At 35.1% G+C, this 19275-nt stretch overlaps 1 protein-coding gene across 1 annotated transcript in view; it reads left to right on the forward strand.

Moving 5' to 3' along the window:
- Positions 1-19275, forward strand: part of LOC110463319 (myosin-2 heavy chain-like) — a 116451-nt gene that overhangs the window by 48245 nt on the left and 48931 nt on the right. The window contains exons 10-16 of the mRNA XM_021517823.1: positions 2895-2978; positions 3471-3629; positions 6572-6634; positions 9008-9091; positions 11447-11530; positions 16934-17008; positions 17781-17807. Coding sequence (XP_021373498.1) covers positions 2895-2978; positions 3471-3629; positions 6572-6634; positions 9008-9091; positions 11447-11530; positions 16934-17008; positions 17781-17807 — 576 coding nt within the window. The remainder of the gene's footprint in view (positions 1-2894; positions 2979-3470; positions 3630-6571; positions 6635-9007; positions 9092-11446; positions 11531-16933; positions 17009-17780; positions 17808-19275) is intronic.

A 19275-nucleotide genomic window follows, 5' to 3' on the forward strand; every position in this document is an offset into this window, starting at 1 on the left:
GATCAATGAGTTGTTAGTTACAGGTTTTATGCTGTATTTGTAATATTGATCAATGAGTTGTTAGTTACAGGTTTTATGCTTTATTTGTAATATTGATCAATGAGTTGTTAGTTACAGGTTTTATGCTGTATTTGTAATATTGATCAATGAGTTGTTAGGAAGTCTGTGTACTGGTTAGCTCTCCTGTTATCAGTAACGGAAAGTTTAACATACCACTGTATTAATACACAAATTAAAACACCTTAATGTTTATATAATCCCTAAACTCTGGAATTTATTATTTTAAATGATTAAATAAATTTCTATAAGTTGATAGTTTGATAACTACTTGGTAAGCCAACTGTTTTATTTGACCTATCATTTTTAATATACAGTACAAAATATAAATGTAAAAAGTGTGCATTTTAGAATAAAGTGGTAACACGATACTTGAGTTGATAAATGGCCCTTTTTTAACTCCTGTGTACACAATGTCAGTACAAAATATAATTTTATATTTATAGGTAAATATATAGACATTTACACAATGTCAGTACAAAATATAATTTTATATTTATAGGTTAGTGTATGGAGGTAGACCTTTAATTTCTGAGATAAAAGAAACTGTTTAACTTTGCTATTTGTAATCAGATATCGTTTAAAAATCACGGCCACCCTGTGCTTTTTGAGCGGTGTTAGCTAATCTAAGTACACCATTTTACATTAAGTCTGTAAATACTGTTATTCAACATTATGATAATTCTGTTCTGTGTTTGACACAACATTGATCAACAGTACCTCACGTACACCTGTAAACCATATCACCTAAGTCTGTTACCAACACGCCAGTTTTAAGCTGGGACAGAAATGGATAGTTGTTGTTTGAAGGCACTGAGATCCATTGGAAGTCCCATGACAATTAGTTGTTGGAAATATGAAGTTATTCATTTGCAGTTGATATTATGCAGCAGTTAGTCATATTTCTATGACTAGGATTTTTAAATGTCATTTGACATTTTGATGACTTCCTGTTTTATGCATAAGGATTGACATGTAATATGCACAAGTCAAACACACTGGAACTGTGACAGGACGTGATGAATTAACAGAACGGGTGATTCTACTACATAAATAATAATCCAATAAAGTGATCAAGGCTCGGTGTGACTGACTGTTTTACTGTTGTTTGTTAACTGGACATATCCTGTACCCAGGAGACTGGTGCCGTGTATTGATTATTGACGTCCCTGTTCAGACCTGTCTATCACTCGCCCTGGCACACTCAGGTGTTACGTTTTACAGACAGGCACCTGTGTTAAATATGTCACGTTAAATTATACCTGCACCAAGGTATGAAGTCTCCGATATTGACCTCCGTAAACCTGTCTGTGATTTATATATAAACATTCTGTGTGGGGATATCTTACCAGGACCTTGTAAAAGTGCTGGATGTATCATACAATGAATTCTGTTATCTGATTATCACTGGACTTAGTTTCTGGATGTTGGAACTACCACCAGCTTGCTAGAGAGACAAGGATGATTCTGATCTTAAAGAGCTTTATGTGATATAATTCCGTGCTTTCTCTGCCAGCTCTCCCAGAATTGTGGATATACTTTAACTGGCAGCTGTATACTGACCAGTCTCATTGGTGTCACAGCCAGCAGCTCTATACTGACCAGTCTCATTGGTGTCACAGCCAGCAGTAGACATCTAAAGATGAAGTAAAATTGAAGCAAAGTAAAGTCTAAAGGAAGAATTTTCAGGATATATATAATTAAGATATGACAACACAATTATCATTACTAAAGACGGTAATTTAAGCAATCTGTACAGTCATCATGACCGTCCCTCGAGTAGGTTTACTATAACCAGACTCAGGAGTCGTTGACGTCAGCACCACAGTATGGAGCCCCGTGATCTGATGCACCAGGACAAGTCCCTGTTTTGGGTATATAACCATGTGACAATCTAAACACTGAAACAATAGATAGGATCTTAGTGTTATCATTGTCCTTGTCAGTTGATATACCTTATACTTACCTGGTCAATTGACATTGATGTTAATGCTACTAGTTGTAACTGTACATTCCTCTTAATATCATTTATCAGAGATGCATGTGATATTAAGTGAAATGTTATATGTACAGAAATACTTTTCTGTAACAGTAAAACATGTTTATCATAAAGTGAAAGTTCATCATGTAGGAACTCAGATTTTAGATGCTACATATCAATGCACCCTTGTCAGGAGCAAAGCTGGGTTAGTAAAGAGACCAGTTCTTTAGTCTTATCATTTTACACTTAACCCAAGAGTAGGGTTCCTTAGTATGATAACAAAATGGTTGTCAATATCTCCATAGGTTTCAACCTGTTACAGAAATGCTAGTGAATCGCAACTGGGAATCATACACAAAACTAATAGAGGATTTCATACTTGGTATACAGAGAGGAGAATATAGTAACATACCATTAACATGACATATAGCAACCTGACACTGTACACTAGTGAGAACTGACAAGTTACCCAAGAACAAACGGGATTAGTTAACTCAGGTCGGGATTAGTTAACTCAGGTCGAGATTAATTAACTCAGGTCGGGATTAGTTAACTCAGGTCGGGATTAGTTAACTCAGGTCGGGATTAGTTAACTCAGGTCGGGATTAATTAACTCAGGTCGGGATTAGTTAACTCAGGTCGGGATTAGTTAACTCGGGTCGGGATTAGTTAACTCAGGTCGAGATTAGTTCACTCAGGTCGGGATTAGTTAACTCAGGTTGGGATTAGTTAACTCAGGTCGTATCTGTATTGACCTTGACCTACATTATCTTACAGGAGCCAACATTCTATATTATAACTTGAAGGCCTGATTCTATGTTACAATAATGATTTGCTGTATTTTATTCACTGTCAGATTGGACATTATGAACGGAAACTCCGGAACCAGGAACATGACTTACAGGAGCTCCGAGACCAGAGGAAGAAATCTATGGATGAGGTATGATGTAATTGTATTACCTCTATTCTTTAACAACAGTGCCAACTTTGAACATGGATCTGTGATAACAATTTCAGTTTCGTAGCTTACCTAGTCTTGAACTTTACTAATTTCCAGCAATTATAAAATTAGTACATATTTATGTATGCTGATCATTTTTATGTGCAGATTTTTTTTGTTGAAATATGATGCATGGTACAGAGGGATAGTTTGTACAGCCACAGTAGGAAAATTCTTAATAAATTAACTGTTACATCTATATCATCACATAAGTGTTGTATGTATAAATTACCTGATATGTCTATAACATCACATAAGTATTGTATGTATAAATAACCTGTTATATCTATATCATCACATAAGTGTTGTATGTATAAATTACCTGTTACATCTATATCATCACATAAGTATTGTATGTATAAATAACCTGTTACATCTATATCATCACATAAGTGTTTTATGTATTACAATTAATGTATGTAATACTCGTAGATTGGAGTCCTCCAGGAGAGACTCAGAGACAGCCAGGTGTCTACGAAAGACCACCACGAGGTCCTCAAGTCGGAGCTGGCCCGTCGTGATGAGACTATCCAGAAACTTCGCAGGGACGTTCTGACCCTCCAGGAGAAACGGGATGCGGCTGTCAGCGAGGTATAACTAATCGTACTGCTGCTGTTCACTGTGGAGTTGTCATATGTAACCTTTTGTCAATCATGTAGTTTTAATGAGTATCATTTCATATTTTTGTCACCTGTCTATTTTGAAAATGCAGATGTTTTGTAATTGAGCTATATCATATTTACATAACTAACAGCTCAGCTTCAGTGAATTTATGCCAGTGGACACATTAACTATTATTACTGCTAGATGTTATTAAAATACATAAATCATATTCTATATAAATGTTTTTAATAATCTGAAGATGTATGAAATTATCTCCCCTTACTGATACTACCATTAGTGTAAGAGGATGCTTTATTATGCTATCTTAAGTACAGGGCTATAGTCTATAAAGTTATAGAGTACAGGGCTATAGTTATAGAGTACAGGGCTATAGTTATAGAGTACAGGGTTATAGTCTATAAAGTTATAGAGTACAGGGCTATAGTTATAGAGTACAGGGCTATAGTTATAGAGTACAGGGCTATAGTCTATAGTTATAGAGTACAGGGCTATAGTCTATTAAGTTATTGAGTACATGACTATAGTCTATAGTTATAGAGTAAATGACTATAGTCTATAGTTATAGAGTACAGGACTATAGTCTATAGTTATAGAGTACAGGACTACAGTCTATAAAGTTATAGAGTACAGGGCTATAGTTATAGAGTACAGCACTATAGTCTATAGTTATATAGTACAGGACTACAGTCTATAAAGTTATAGAGTCCAGGGCTATAGTTATAGAGTAAAGGGCTATAGTCTATGAAGTTATTGATTACAGGGCTATAGTCTGTAGGTATACAGTACTGGGTTATAGTCTATAAAGATATTGAGTACAAGGCTATAGTCTAAAAGTATAGAGTACAGGGCTATAGTTATAGAGTACAGCACTATAGTCTATAGTTATATAGTACAGGACTACAGTCTATAAAGTTATAGAGTCCAGGGCTATAGTTATAGAGTAAAGGGCTATAGTCTATAAATTTATTGATTACAGGGCTATATTCTATAGGTATACAGTACTGGGTTATAGTCTATACAGATATTGAGTACAGGGCTATAATCTAAAAGTATAGAGTACAGGGCTATAGTTATAGAGTACAGCACTATAGTCTATAGTTATATAGTACAGGACTACAGTCTATAAAGTTATAGAGTCCAGGGCTATAGTTATAGAGTACAGGACTCCAGTCTATAAAGTTATAGAGTAGAGGGCTATAGTTATAGAGTACAGGCCTATAGTCTATAAAGTTATTGAATACAGGGCTATCGTCTATAGTTATAGAGTAAAGGGCTATAGTCTATAAAGTTATAGAGTCCAGGGCTATAGTTATAGAGTACAGCACTATAGTCTATAGTTATAGAGTACAGGACTATAGTCTAAAGTTATAGAGTACAGGACTATAGTCTATAAAGTTATTGAGTACAGGGCTATGGTCTATAAAGTTATTGAATACAGGGCTATAGTCTATAGTTATAGAGTAAAGGGCTATAGTCTATAAAGTTATTGATTACAGGGCTATAGTCTATAGGTATACAGTACTGGGTTATAGTCTATAAAGATATTGAGTACAGGGATATAGTATAAAGTTATAGAGTACAGGACTATAGTTTATACAGTTATTGAGTACAGGGGTATAGTCTATAAAGTTATTGAATACAGGGCTATAGTCTATAGTTATAGAGTCAAGGGCTATAGTCTATAAAGTTATTGATTACAGGGCTATAGTCTGTAGGTATACAGTACAGGGCTATAGTCTATATAGTTCAGGGCTATAGTCTATAGAATACAGGGCTATAGTCTATAGTTATAGAGTCAAGGGCTATAGTCTATAAAGTTATTGATTACAGGGCTATATTTTATAGGTATACAGTACTGGGTTATAGTCTATAACGATATTGAGTACAGGGCTATAGCCTAAAAGTATAGAGGACAGGGCTATAGTCTATAGTTATAGAGTACAGGACTATAGTTATAGAGAACAGGACTATAGTCTAAAGTTATGGAGTACAGGACTATAGTCTATAAAGTTATCTAGTACAGGGCTATAGCTATAGTTATAGAGTACAGGGCTATAGTCTATGAAGATATTGAGTACAGGGCTATAGTCTAAAAGTATAGAGTACAGGGCTATAGTCTATAGTTATACAGTACATGGCTATAGTCTATAGGTATACAGTACAGGGCTATAGTCTATATAGTTCAGGGCTATAGTCTATAGAATACAGGGCTATAGTCTATAGTTATAGAGTACAGGACTATAGTTATAGAGAACAGGACTATAGTCTAAAGTTATGGAGTACAGGACTATAGTCTATAAAGTTATCTAGTACAGGGCTATAGTCTATAGTTATAGAGTGCAGGACTATAGTTATAGAGTACAGGACTATAGTCTAAAGTTATAGAGTACAGGACTATAGTCTATAAAGTTATCTAGTACAGGGCTATAGTCTATAGGTATAGAGTACAGGGCTATAGTCTATAGTTATACAGTACAGGGCTATAGTCTATAGGTATACAGTACAGGGCTATAGTCTATATAGTACAGGGCTATAGTCTATAGAATACAGGGCTATAGTCTATAGTTATAGAGTACAGGGCTATAGTCTATAGGTATAGAGTACAGGGCTATAGTCTATAGTTATACAGTACAGGGCTATAGTCTATAGGTATACAGTACAGGGCTATAGTCTATAGTCTATATAGTACAGGGCTATAGTCTATAGAATACAGGGCTATAGTCTATAGGTAGAAAGTACAGGGCTATAGTCTATAGGTATACTGTACTGGGCTATAGTCTATAGAGTACTGGGCTATAGTCTATAGAGGACAGGGCTATAGTCCAAGTAGGGCGACCTAGAAGCTGCTAGCTATTGTGTGTGTGAATGTATAACTTGAGTTGAGGTTTGTTGTTTGCCTCGTGTTTTAGTTGGACAAGCAGACTAACAATATGATCCAGTTTGAGGACAAGAACAAACGCTCCAATGATGAGGTAACCTTGGCAACATGAGTGACACGCTTCTTATCTCACCCGCTGATTTGTGTGTTCTTTCTTTACTCATGCTAACATCCTGGCTGTCCTTGTTGGAAGAATAGGCAAAAAAACACATTTTGTTTGGTTTGTGACACAATCTATGCTAATCAATCATTTCACAATATTTGATGTGCTACGATAATGTAATAAATGCTGTAGGTACAGAACTCATATAAGTTTGTGTAGGCTCGGATGTATACCAGTGTGTCTAGGCTCAGATGTAAACCAGTGTGTCTAGGCTCAGATGTAAACTAGTGTGTCTAGGCTCAGATGTAAACCAGTGTGTCTAGGCTCAGAAGTATACCAGTGTGTCTAGGCTCAGATGTAAACCAGTGTGTCTAGGCCCAGATGTAAACCAGTGTGTCTAGGCTCAGATATAAACCAGTGTGTCTAGGCTCAGATGTAAACCAGTGTGTCTAGGCTCAGAGGTATACCAGTGTGTCTAGGCTCAGATGTAAACCAGTGTGCCTAGGCTCAGATGTAAACCAGTGTGTCTAGGCTCAGATGTTAACCAGTGTGTCTAGGCTCAGATGTATACCAGTGTGTCTAGGCTCAGATGTAAACGAGTGTGTCTAGGCTCGGATGTAAACCAGTGTGTCTAGGCTCAGATGTTAACCAGTGTGTCTAGGCTCAGATGTATCCCAGTGTGTCTAGGCTCAGATGTAAACCAGTGTGCCTACGCTCAGCTGTAAACCAGTGTGTCTAGGCTCAGATGTGAGTAAACCAGTGTGTCTAGACTCGGATGTAAGTAAACCAGTGTGTGTATGCTCAGATGTAAACCAGTGTGCGTAGGCTCAGATGTAAACCAGTGTGTCTAAGCACAGATGCTTGACTTCTCATTGAACTGTAGTTAAAGATAAATTGGTCCACAGTTTCGCATCAAGATAGGGTCAATATTAATAACATTGTTTACTTTTTCAACTTACGAAGATTTTCCATCAACAGCCATTCCTGTAGAGGATCAGATATGTCCTACTCTCTAGGATTTCTGTTTTTCACTTTCAGGAGAGAGAATAAAATCAAAATTTTATGTTTAAGTTTCAGTTATTGCACTCAGTCTTCTGAAATCTTTTTATCCTTTATTGATTTTATTAACTTTTCATGAAAATTTAAAGCTAAAATTTTGCACATTATTAGCTTGTACCTTTTGTAAAATTTGTTTTCATTATGTGGCTTGTAATGTAGTTATTGTTGTTTTATATACTTTACATACTGTATCTCTGTTTGTAGTGTAGTTCTGTTTGTAACATATATAACTGTCTTTGTGACCCTATCAACCTTTGACCATTAGGTTGCAGTAAATATGAATTTATGATGTACACAGTTTCTTGTCAGATGACAACCCCACCTCTCATCCACCTACCCCAACCTTTACCTGAACACCCCAACCTCATCTCTACATCCCCATCCTCATCTCTACATCCCCACCCCCTCATCCCTACATCCCCACCCTCATCTCTACATCCCCACCCCCTCATCTCTACATCCCCACCCTCATCTCTACATATCCACCCTCATCTCTACATCACCACCCTCATCTCTACATCACCACCCTCATCCCTACATCCCCAACCTCATCTCTACATCCCCATCCTCAATCATCTTCACATCCCAACTGACATCTCTACACCTCCAACCTTCAGGTTATTTCTACTCCCAAAACTTATCTTAACAAACCCACTATATATCATCATCACACTCTCATCTCTATTCCCTTCACACCCACTGTATATAAGGAGGCACAGAAGTCTAGTGGTAGGACACCGGGCTCATGACCGAATGGTTGCAGGTTCGAGTCACGGCACGGCACTGTGTTGTATCTTTGAGCAAGATACTCTTCTCCGCTTGTTCCAGTCTTCTCAGCTGTAAAGTATGTGGCTGGGCAGTGATAGAATTGTTGAATGCTAGCTGCGATTGCCGAAATTGCAGCACCAGCTGTATGCTCCCCAGGGAGTTGAGAAAGATATTGGCTGGTTGAAAAGGCCCTATAATCACGGATAATAATTTGTGAACCGCTTTGAGATGATCCACAAACTAGGTTGTAATAAAGCGGTATATAAGAACCTCGAATTATTATTATTGTTACACACAATCAGCACACTCTCATCTCCATTCCCCTCCCTTGTTTTCACACCTCCATCGTAAGGAAATCAGAGATTCATCTTGAATTTGTCATTGTGAACAAAGAGTCATTACATGTTAACAGGTTCCTTAGATTTCGTCATACTACCAGCATGTCTCAGTGTTAAATCATTAGGATGTTTTAATACTTGTTACTGTGAAATGTTGTCATATAGGATCTGCTTGACCTGAGATATCTTTTCTCAACAGTTACATCGCCTAGAGGCAAGGAATAAAATTGTGGAGGAGGAACTAGCATCTTTGAGGAAACAAGCAGATGACTCTAAATCAGACGTATGTACATTGAGTTACTGTGTTACTGTATCACCAATCCTTATTTATTCGTACTGATCAGGAGACTTATCTAATTTTCCTTCTGTTTTGTAACTTGATTTTTTTTTTAAATGTTTTGGGCAATAAGCACTTATTAATGAATGAAGTTTTTTAAAGGTTTAATGTGTTAAATCTAATTTGTTTGTGGAGTTTAAGATATTTTTTGCTTCACAAAATAAATTGTTTGTTATCAAATTTTTTCTTGTGTTTTGTAATAATTTTTTATTCATATATGCAAAACAATTACTTGAAACTTTTTTCAATGTTATTGTGACACCTTGTTTCTGTTAGTTTTATCTTTGTTATAAATTGAGCATTGCTTTTGTTTTCAGATGTTATAATTCAACATATTTTTTACCCTTTTTTTGGTTAATTACTTTATTTCAGGTATTTTATATTACTAATGTTTTTTCTTTTAGTTGATTTTACAAATTAATGGCCATTTAGAACATATTGAAATACTTTCTGTAAACACTGAATGTCAGTGACGGTGTTTGTTCCAGCCACAGTGACTATATCTAGCAGTAGGAGATAGATAGTGTGACCTACTTTTTGTCCTTAAACAAATATACTCGTACTTTGTATATTAGTGTATTAAAAGATTACTCAGAATGTCTCTGTAAAGCATCAGTGTAAAAAAGTACCTGTAGAAGTTTAACCTTGGACTGAGTCTGACAGGAACCCAAGGGGTTAACATATAATGTTATTCTCCCAAGGGGTCAATATAAAATGTTATTCTCCCAAGGGGTTAATATAAAATGTTATTTTCCCAAGGGGTTAACATAAAATGTTATTCTCCTAAGGGGTCAATATAAAATGTTATTCTCTCAAGGGGTTAACATATAATGTTATTCCCCCAAGGGTCAATATAAAATGTCATTCTCCCAAGGAGTCAACATAAAATGTTATTCCCCCAAGGGGTTAACATATAATGTTATTCCCCCAAGGGGTTAATATAATATGTTATTCTCCTAAGGGGTTAACATAAAATGTTATTCTCCCAAGGGGTTAACATATCATGTTATTCTCCCAAGGGGTTAATATAAAATGTTATTCTCCCAAGGGGTAAACATATAATGTTATTCTCCCGAGGGGTTAATATAAAATGTTATTCCCCCAAGTGTCAATATAAAATGTTATTCTCTCAGGGGGTCAATATATAATGTTATTCCCCCAAGGGTCAATATAAAATGTTATTTTCCCAAGGTGTCAATATAAAATGTTATTCTCTCAGGGGGTCAATATATAATGTTATTCCCCCAAGGGACAATATAAAATGTTATTCTCCCAAGGATATAATGTTATTCTCCCAAGGAGTCAACATAAAATGTTATTCTCCCAAGGATATAATGTTATTCTCCCAAGGGGTCAATATAAAATGTTATTCTCCTAAGGGGTCAATATAAAATGTTATTCCCCCAAGGGTCAATATAAAATGTTATTCTCCTAAGGGGTCAATATAAAATGTTATTCTCTCAAGGGGTCAATATATAATGTTATTCCCCCAAGGGTCAATATAAAATGTTATTCTCCCAAGGAGTCAACATAAAATGTTATTCTCCCAAGGGGTTAACATATAATGTTATTCCCCCAAGGGTCAATATAAAATGTTATTCTCCCAAGGAGTCAACATAAAATGTTATTCTCCCAAGGGGTTAACATATAATGTTATTCCCCCAAGGGTCAATATAAAATGTTATTCTCCCAAGGAGTCAACATAAAATGTTATTCTCCCAAGGGGTTAACATATAATGTTATTCCCCCAAGGGTCAATATAAAATGTTATTCTCCCAAGGAGTCAACATAAAATGTTATTCTCCCAAGGGGTTAACATATAATGTTATTCCCCCAAGGGTCAATATAAAATGTTATTCTCCTAAGGGGTTAACATAAAATGTTATTTTCCCAAGGGGTCAACATAAAATGTTATTCTCCCAAGGGGTCAACATAAAATGTTATTTGTTTTTCTTTTCCAAAAAATTCAATTTAATAATTATGAAATCTTGTGGCTTTGGAAAAGTAGTATATATATATGCTTATGAACAAATATTAATATTTTCTGATGCTCATTTTACCATTATGACATAAAACTAATTTGGCAGGTTCTCTATAGCTTTGAGTACCATCCTATCTTCCTGCCTATGAACATAGCTTCTTGTATGAACATCACAGCCTCACATACCCTATAGCCTAATCTGTAGTATACTGTTATTTACATCCAAACCCTGGATTGTACAAACTCATTGTTGGATTACATTCAAGCTTAGGGTGACATGTCCCGTAGAGTCTAACCTATACAGACCATTTATTATACAGGCCACTTCTAATGTAACCAAGCTGGCCAGAGTGGACGCGGAATTAGAAACTCTGCGCTCACAGCACCACGAGTCGTTAGCCCAGGTAGTCTCATCAACTCGTATTGTCACCTAGCGTGCATTAACCTGCTTTGATCTCACTGCTGTAGCCGGTGCTGCCTCCTGGTAGACAGCGGGTGTAGTGTTGTATACTGTCCTATACGCTTCACCAAACATCTCCTAATTCAACTGTTGATGTCTTGCTTTCAGTTTATTAAATGTTCACCTGTGATGGTTTTCTATGATTTTCACAAGACTCAACAGATCTAGGAATGATTGTCTCAAGAATTACATATGATAATAAATTAAAATGTTGAATTTAAAAATAACAGTTTTGCAACTTTAACAATTTTCAGGTTTTCTTTTTTATATGAAATTGTTTAAACAATGAAAAGAATTTATTTCAGTTTATATTTTTTCATATTTTTTTTAACCACACATACAAAAGATTTTTTTTCAATTGAGATTTTGTTTTTTCAATTAGTATTTTTTTTAAATATTTTTGTTGCTATCAATAACTGAATTAAATGTTCTTAGCAGATTCAAGTGATGTTGCACAAATATTTTTTTTCTTGACTTTTTCAATTTTCGTTGTAGTTACTTTAACACAATTTTTGTTCAATCATTATAAACTAGACACACAGTTACAATTTGATCACCTGGGGAATATTAAAGATACTTGGAGTATAGCAAGAAAGATCCACTATAAAGAAGTCCTGCATGAGAACCATACATGTACTCTTAGATAAGATTTAATAGCCTGTTACAAATCAAAATGAAAATTCATTTTAATTAGTAGTTATTATGAAACTTCGTTAAACAGGTGTATAAATGCACATTATATGCTGTAGATAAGATTTAATCATTATAAGGTTAGATATGTGTCTAGGGTGACGTACCGTTGAGCTTCATTAGTGTTAAGGAATTCCTCAAAAAGTGTACCTAATCAGAAAAATAATTCCCAGTACTTCTTGTTTAATTTGTTTAGACTGGGTAATTAATATTGTTACGTTTTCTTTATGAGGAACTTGAGATAAACCTGGCTCAACTGTAAATCAGCACAGACATTGTTTGAATGTAATTTATCTGCATAAAATACACAAACCAGGAGTTCCACCTACAAGTTATATTACCTCCCTTGGAAGAAATCTTTCGGAAATATCAAAATGAATCTGTAATTATTTTTTTCCACTGACTTTTCATGAAAATACCTTTGAAGAAATATTACAATCCTTGTCTGTAACGAAATTAGTAAGTGAAGAAATATTACAATCCTTGTCTGTAACGAAATTAGTAAGTGAAGAAATATTACAATCCTTGTCTGTAAAGTAATTAGTAAGGAAAGTAGTTTGAATGTTCCATGGAACTGTTTAATGCAGAAGAATTGCCTCTTATTATATCATGAATACTGGGAGTGGTATTGTTGAGTATTTAGTTGATTTATATTGGATGTGGTATATGTTATGCATGGGTCACAGGGTTTACATTTTGAACACTACATCCAGTAGATTTTGTGTATAGTGAGACTGTACATTGTATGCCTGTAACGAAATGTGTGCTGTATTGTATTACGGTGGAGGTATAACAAGTGATCATCAGTGTGGTGAATTTTGGTATCTTTTGTTTGAGGTTACGATCAATTTTTCTTTTTGTTCTGTTTTGCTGAAATATAAGCTTATTCTGTCACATCTTCCTTTTATGTGATAAACACATTTCTGTCTTTTTATAATTTGTTTTATTTGGGATAAATAGATGTTTCATAAAATTGGGCATAGATTGCAAAATTTGTAAATGATAATGATTATATAGTGTCAAATATATTTTCAGTAAATGTCAATTTATAAAGGTTTGGTAAAATGAATTTTATACCGGTAATCATGTTGTTTTTTGAGGAAAATAATGGATTAATAATTTGATCAGATTTTTTTAATTTATGATTAAACGTTAACTCTTTGATTTTGTTATGTATGTTTTTTGCATCCTAATTTCCCTGTTGGAATGTTAGAGTTCACTCTCCTGTGCTGATGATTGGCCACCCCACCTTGATGTTGTGATTATGTTTGAGTGAATTTGCAATACAGGTGAAAACGTACATCTCCAAGCTGGCCAGGGCCGAGGGTGAGATGCAGATGATTCGTGCAGAGAACACAGAGTCTGTTTCTCAGGTCAGAGGGCAATGTTGTGTAGGCTGGTATAACAAAGCTGCTCTCGCTTCCGTACTCCACTGACAGTGGCGGGAGTTACCTACTCCTAGATCTACGCCGACTCAGTGTCATGTGCTTTTGATTCATTTGTTTAATATTTGACTCAGGAAACTTACTCAAACTTCTATACTTAAGAACTGGATTTTTTTTTTTTTTTGAAATATAATAATAATTTGAGAAAGGAAACAAAAGTTTGAAAGTTAAAACTGGTTATCAATAAATTGTGATGTTTTGGCACATAACTAATTACGATATGAAATGGTCTCAAGTCTGACAATGGTCTCCAGTCTGACATGTAGAAGGTTGAGTCAGTCTATATCGGTGCATGTTTATGTTGTGCTTGTTTCAAATTTTGTCTGCAATCAGGAGAAGGATCTAATTATAACGAATGCTTGCCGATTAGTGTTAGCGTCAGTGGAATGTTTTAGGTAACCCCTAACCTGTACAGAAAGCTTCAGGCAGTGATGGGGCTGGAGGTGGGACAGTTTGGTCTACTAAATGCTTTCTAGCTCACCTGGCCCGAAGGGCCATGTGAGCTTATGCCGTACTGTGGCGTCCGTTGTCCGTTGTCCGTCGTCCGTCCGTCAACTTTTTCTTTTGAACGACTTCTTCTGAAGAACTGTAGGATCTAGGATCATGATATTTGGCCAGTAGGTACCTGGGATGGAGTGCTATAAGGTTTCCTCATTAAAATGACCTTGACCTACTTTCAAGGTCACTGGGGTCAAATATGTTAAAAACTTCAAACAACAATATGGTAAGAATCATTTGGACTAGAGTCATGATACTTGGGTATTTTATGTAGACCAGCTGTGTGAATTGTTTTCTTTATTACAGTAATGAGGTCAAAGGTCAACTTTAAGTGCAAGTCGGGAGCCAAAGGTCGATGTGTGTTAAAAGCTTTTAAATTAAAATTTTAAGTTTCAAACAACAATATCTTCAGAACCGTTTAGAGATGTTAAAATGTCTAGTTACCAAATTTGGTCTTAAGTCACCTATATGTCAGTTTCATGTAACAAAAGAAACAGGTGAGCGATACAGGCCCTCTGGGCCTCTTGTTATTAGAAGAGGGTTGTTTATATTTTATTTTACCAGGCTGCTGTTTACTTTAATGAAAAATCATGTAAATAACATTTTGTTCATTTTTTTAATGTGTGTTTTTTTAACAATGAATGTACAAATTTTGGTTTTGTTTGATGAGGTTTGATACTAATAATTCTTGTGTTAAGAGGGTTCGTGTTGGTTACTTTTAATCTTGGTGTTACAAGATTACACAGAATATGTATGGCTTGTCTATTTCTCTCCTTTTTTGTCAATTAATTTATTATGTGTTAAATCAGAAAAATATCAGTCTATGCATGCGCTCAATGGCTTACTGGATTATCTTATTTTCCCCCTGATAACCTTTTTTAAACCGTCCTTTTCTCCCTGAAAGCCTTTGCCTTACAGCTGCATGAAACGTCACAAAAAGTAATAACACTGATGTAGCCACGGAGGTCTCCCTCGTAATCTGTGTGGTGGCGCATGTAGATATACAGCACCTGTCTGATGTACCCACATATACCGATGCATGCCTCTCACCTCGTAACTATGTTAACTGTGTGGAATGGATTGTGTTCTGAATGTTAATACATTAGTTGAATTGTTGTGTTTTAATTTTGACAAAGTCATCTCCTTTGTTCATAACTGTTCCAGATTGAGTTTTTTATAAGTGACTTTATATTATTACGTGGATTTTTTTTATTGATATGAGCAAAGGTGTCTTTATAATCATAACTACAATGTTCATCAAATGATTATTAACTAAGATAATTTTTGATCAATACTTCAGATTTTAATTGATGGAATTAAACACTGCCAGTAATTTGATATCCTAAGTTACTGTTTCCCCGCAGTTCTCACATGATACTGCAGTATCAGCAATATTGTCTGTTAGATTATCACTCGCTGTTATTGTTAGATTATCACTCGCTGTTATTGTTTATGAACCGTTAGATTATCACTCGCTGTTATTGTTAGATTATCACTCGCTGTTGTTGTTTATGAACCGTTAGATTATCACTTGCTGTTATTGTTAGATTATTACTCGCTGTTATTGTTTATGAACCGTTAGATTATCACTCGCTGTTATTGTTAGATTATCACTCGTTGTTATTGTTTATTAACCGTTAGATTAGCACTCGCTGTTATTGTTAGATTATTACCCGCTGTTATTGTTTATAAACCGTTAGATTATCACTCGCTGTTATTGTTTATGAACCGTTAGATTATCACTCGCTGTTATTGTTAGATTATTACTCGCTGTTATTGTTTATGAACGGTTAGATTATCACTCGCTGTTATTGTTTATGAACCGTTAGATTATCACTCGCTGTTATTGTTTATGAACCATTAGATTATCACTAGCTGTTATCGTTTATGAACCATTAGATTATCACTAGCTGTTATTGTTTATGAACCATTAGATTATCACTCGCTGTTATTTTTTTTGAACCATTAGATTATCACTCGCTGTTATTGTTTATGAACCGTTAGATTATCAATCGCTGTTATTGTTTATGAACCATTAGATTATCCCTCGCTGTTATTTTTTTTGAACCATTAGATTATCACTCGCTGTTGTTGTTTATGATCCGTTTGATTATAACTCGCTGTTATTGTTTATGAACCATTAGATTATCACTCACTGTTATTTTTTTTGAACCATTAGATTATCTCTCGCTGTTATTGTTTAGGATCCGTTAGATTATCACTCGCTGTTATAGTTTATGAACCGTTAGATTATCACTCGCTGTTATTGTTTATAAACCGTTAGATTATCACTCGCTGTTATTGTTTATGATCCGTTAGATTATCACTCGCTGTTATTGTTTATGAACCATTGAGATGATTTGAGTTTGTTGTCCCCAATACTGAAGTTAACATTTACCTCGTTATACATTTATTCTACGTGTAACATTATTGCTTTGAAAAAAATGTGTATTGTATAGTGTTGTAAATATTGACAAATGTTACCCAGTATTTATTGTCAGGTGTGGAATGTTACGGTCGTAACTTTAGTTATTTGATACGTTTTGTTTGATCCTATGTATCTGTGATACCCTCCCTTGTTATATACTAGGCTAACTGTCATTATATCACCTTGGTGACGGGAATCTCTCCCAGATAGACACTTACCACACTCAACAGTGGGAGATGTCTCGTCATAGAATGTGGTTGTCATACAGAATTATCTCCCTTTACAGGTCCAGAAGCTGACTGCAACATTACAGAAGTTACAAGGAGCATCAAAAGACACTAGAGATGCCCTCACCTCAGAAGTATGTACTCAATGTCATGACAACTGTGAGCATTGTCGCTTTGCCCAATGTGTTAGCTAGAAGCCCAAAGCCCTCGTACCCTGTAATGTTCTAGCCCAAAGCCCTCGTACCCTGTAATGTTCTAGCCCAAAGCCGTTGTACCCTGTAATGTTCTAGCCCAAAGCCCTCGTACCCTGTAATGATGGTCACCACTGTTCCCCGCAGTCTGTTATCTATGATCAAAGACAACAGATTCAGATAAATGAAGATAGGAAAAGTTAACAAAATACTGAATACTGTCTATGTTGAAAGAAGTCCGCCTCAAAGATTGTTTTGTGAAGTGACCTGGCAGTAAATTATGTGTAAAACATATGATTGTAGCCTTTGTGTTCTTCAACTACATGTCCATTAAGTCGAACTGGTGTATTAGAGGAAATGTCGTTAATGAAGCAAGACAAGTTATAGTAATGATACTCCATATGAAATGGGTGTTTTAACTTCCCCTATGATAATTATTGGTAATCATTGTGGTAGACCATGAGGAAATCATTGGTGATATGTACACATTCTCACACACATTTGGTTTCTTGAAACTCCAGCTATTTTAATTCCAACTTGTATTGAAATTTAATATCCTAAAAGCTATTGGTAAAAATAACATGCTTATAGATAACCTGGTGCTTCTTTCAAGTTTTAACTTGATTAAGAATAACTCTTGCAATATAAGTTCAATATTTTTCTCTTCTTGCAAATCTACAACTGCATTAAATGTGTTTTTGTGTCTCTTTCAAAGTTAAGTAATTACAGAAGTACCTACTATGTAAGTGTATATATAGATCCTAATGCTTGCCAGTCTATATATCTGAGGCTATTTTATACTGTTGTTGACCCAGTAAACGCTGTACATACCATCCGATCGGTTTTAAGTCGTGACAAGTTTGAGACACCATGAGTGGAACATTATCTGCTGTGTCTAGAATAAAAAATTGGTTTGGAGTATAAATTTGTACATTAAAATCTGTGATTGGAGAATTTATAATGATACAATGATGGTATGGATTTATAAGTTTATTGGGTGTATTACGGTAAATAAACTATATCATATACTCAGTCTGAGGTAGTGTACTAGAGTAACCACCTGGGAGGCAGGATCGGGAGTAGGAAGCATTGTAGAAGTAGTCCTGTTTTATAAGAAGATTGGTTGGAATCTGAGCTTATAACCAAGTATATCTGATTAACACATAAAAGTTTACACAGCAAATGCAAAACGGGCGCTACTGAAACAAATACAGCTGTAGTAGAAAATGACTAACAACTTTTTTGAAAATGGGGTAGGTCAAAATGACATAACTTTATTTATTTTTTAATTGATTAACTACTAGTAGGTAAACTGATTGGACTTGAATTTTAGATAAAATCATTAACAATTTTGATTGCTTTCTTCCATCATTTACAAATACAGTGATGCTTATAATCCTGTTTTTTTATGCTGATATGATATTTGATGTACTGATGACATTGCTAGTTAGATAAGTTTAGAGGATGTCCTACCCAGGTGTGTGATGGTGTACCACAATGTACATCGCTTCCATCTAGACAAATGTCTGTACTGTTGTAATATCAGTGTAAAGTCAAACAGCTAATCATTATTTAAATTTTTGTATATTTGAAGAACAAACTTTATACCTAACACGTCTTACTCGTTTCACCCTATTGAGATACCATGTAACAATATCTGTTGTGTATATATGACAGAAGTGTCAAGTTTATATGTTTCATGTCTACCTGTGTCAGTAGCAATATTTGTTGTGTATATGTGACAGAAGTGTCAAGTTTATATGTTTCATGTCTCCCTGTGTCAGTAACAATATCTGTTGTGTATATATGACAGAAGTGTAAAGTTTATATGTTTCATGTCTACCTGTGTCAGTAACAACCTTTGTTGTGTATATGTGACAGAAGTGTCAAGTTTATATGTTTCATGTCTCCCTGTGTCAGTAACAATATCTGTTTTGTATATATGACAGAAGTGTCAAGTTTATATGTTTAATGTTTACCTGAGTCAGTAACAATATCTGTTGTGTATATATGACAGAAGTGTCAAGTTTATATGTTTCATGTCTACCTGTGTCAGTAACAACATTTGTTGTGTATATGTGACAGAAGTGTCAAGTTTATATGTTTCATGTCTACCTGTGTCAGTAACAATATCTGTTGTGTATATATGACAGAAGTGTCAAGTTTATATGTTTCATGTCTACCTGTGTCAGTAACAATATCTGTTGTGT

Source organism: Mizuhopecten yessoensis, unplaced genomic scaffold, assembly GCF_002113885.1.
Source record: "Mizuhopecten yessoensis strain PY_sf001 unplaced genomic scaffold, ASM211388v2 scaffold10889, whole genome shotgun sequence".
Lineage (NCBI taxonomy): Eukaryota > Metazoa > Mollusca > Bivalvia > Pectinida > Pectinidae > Mizuhopecten > Mizuhopecten yessoensis.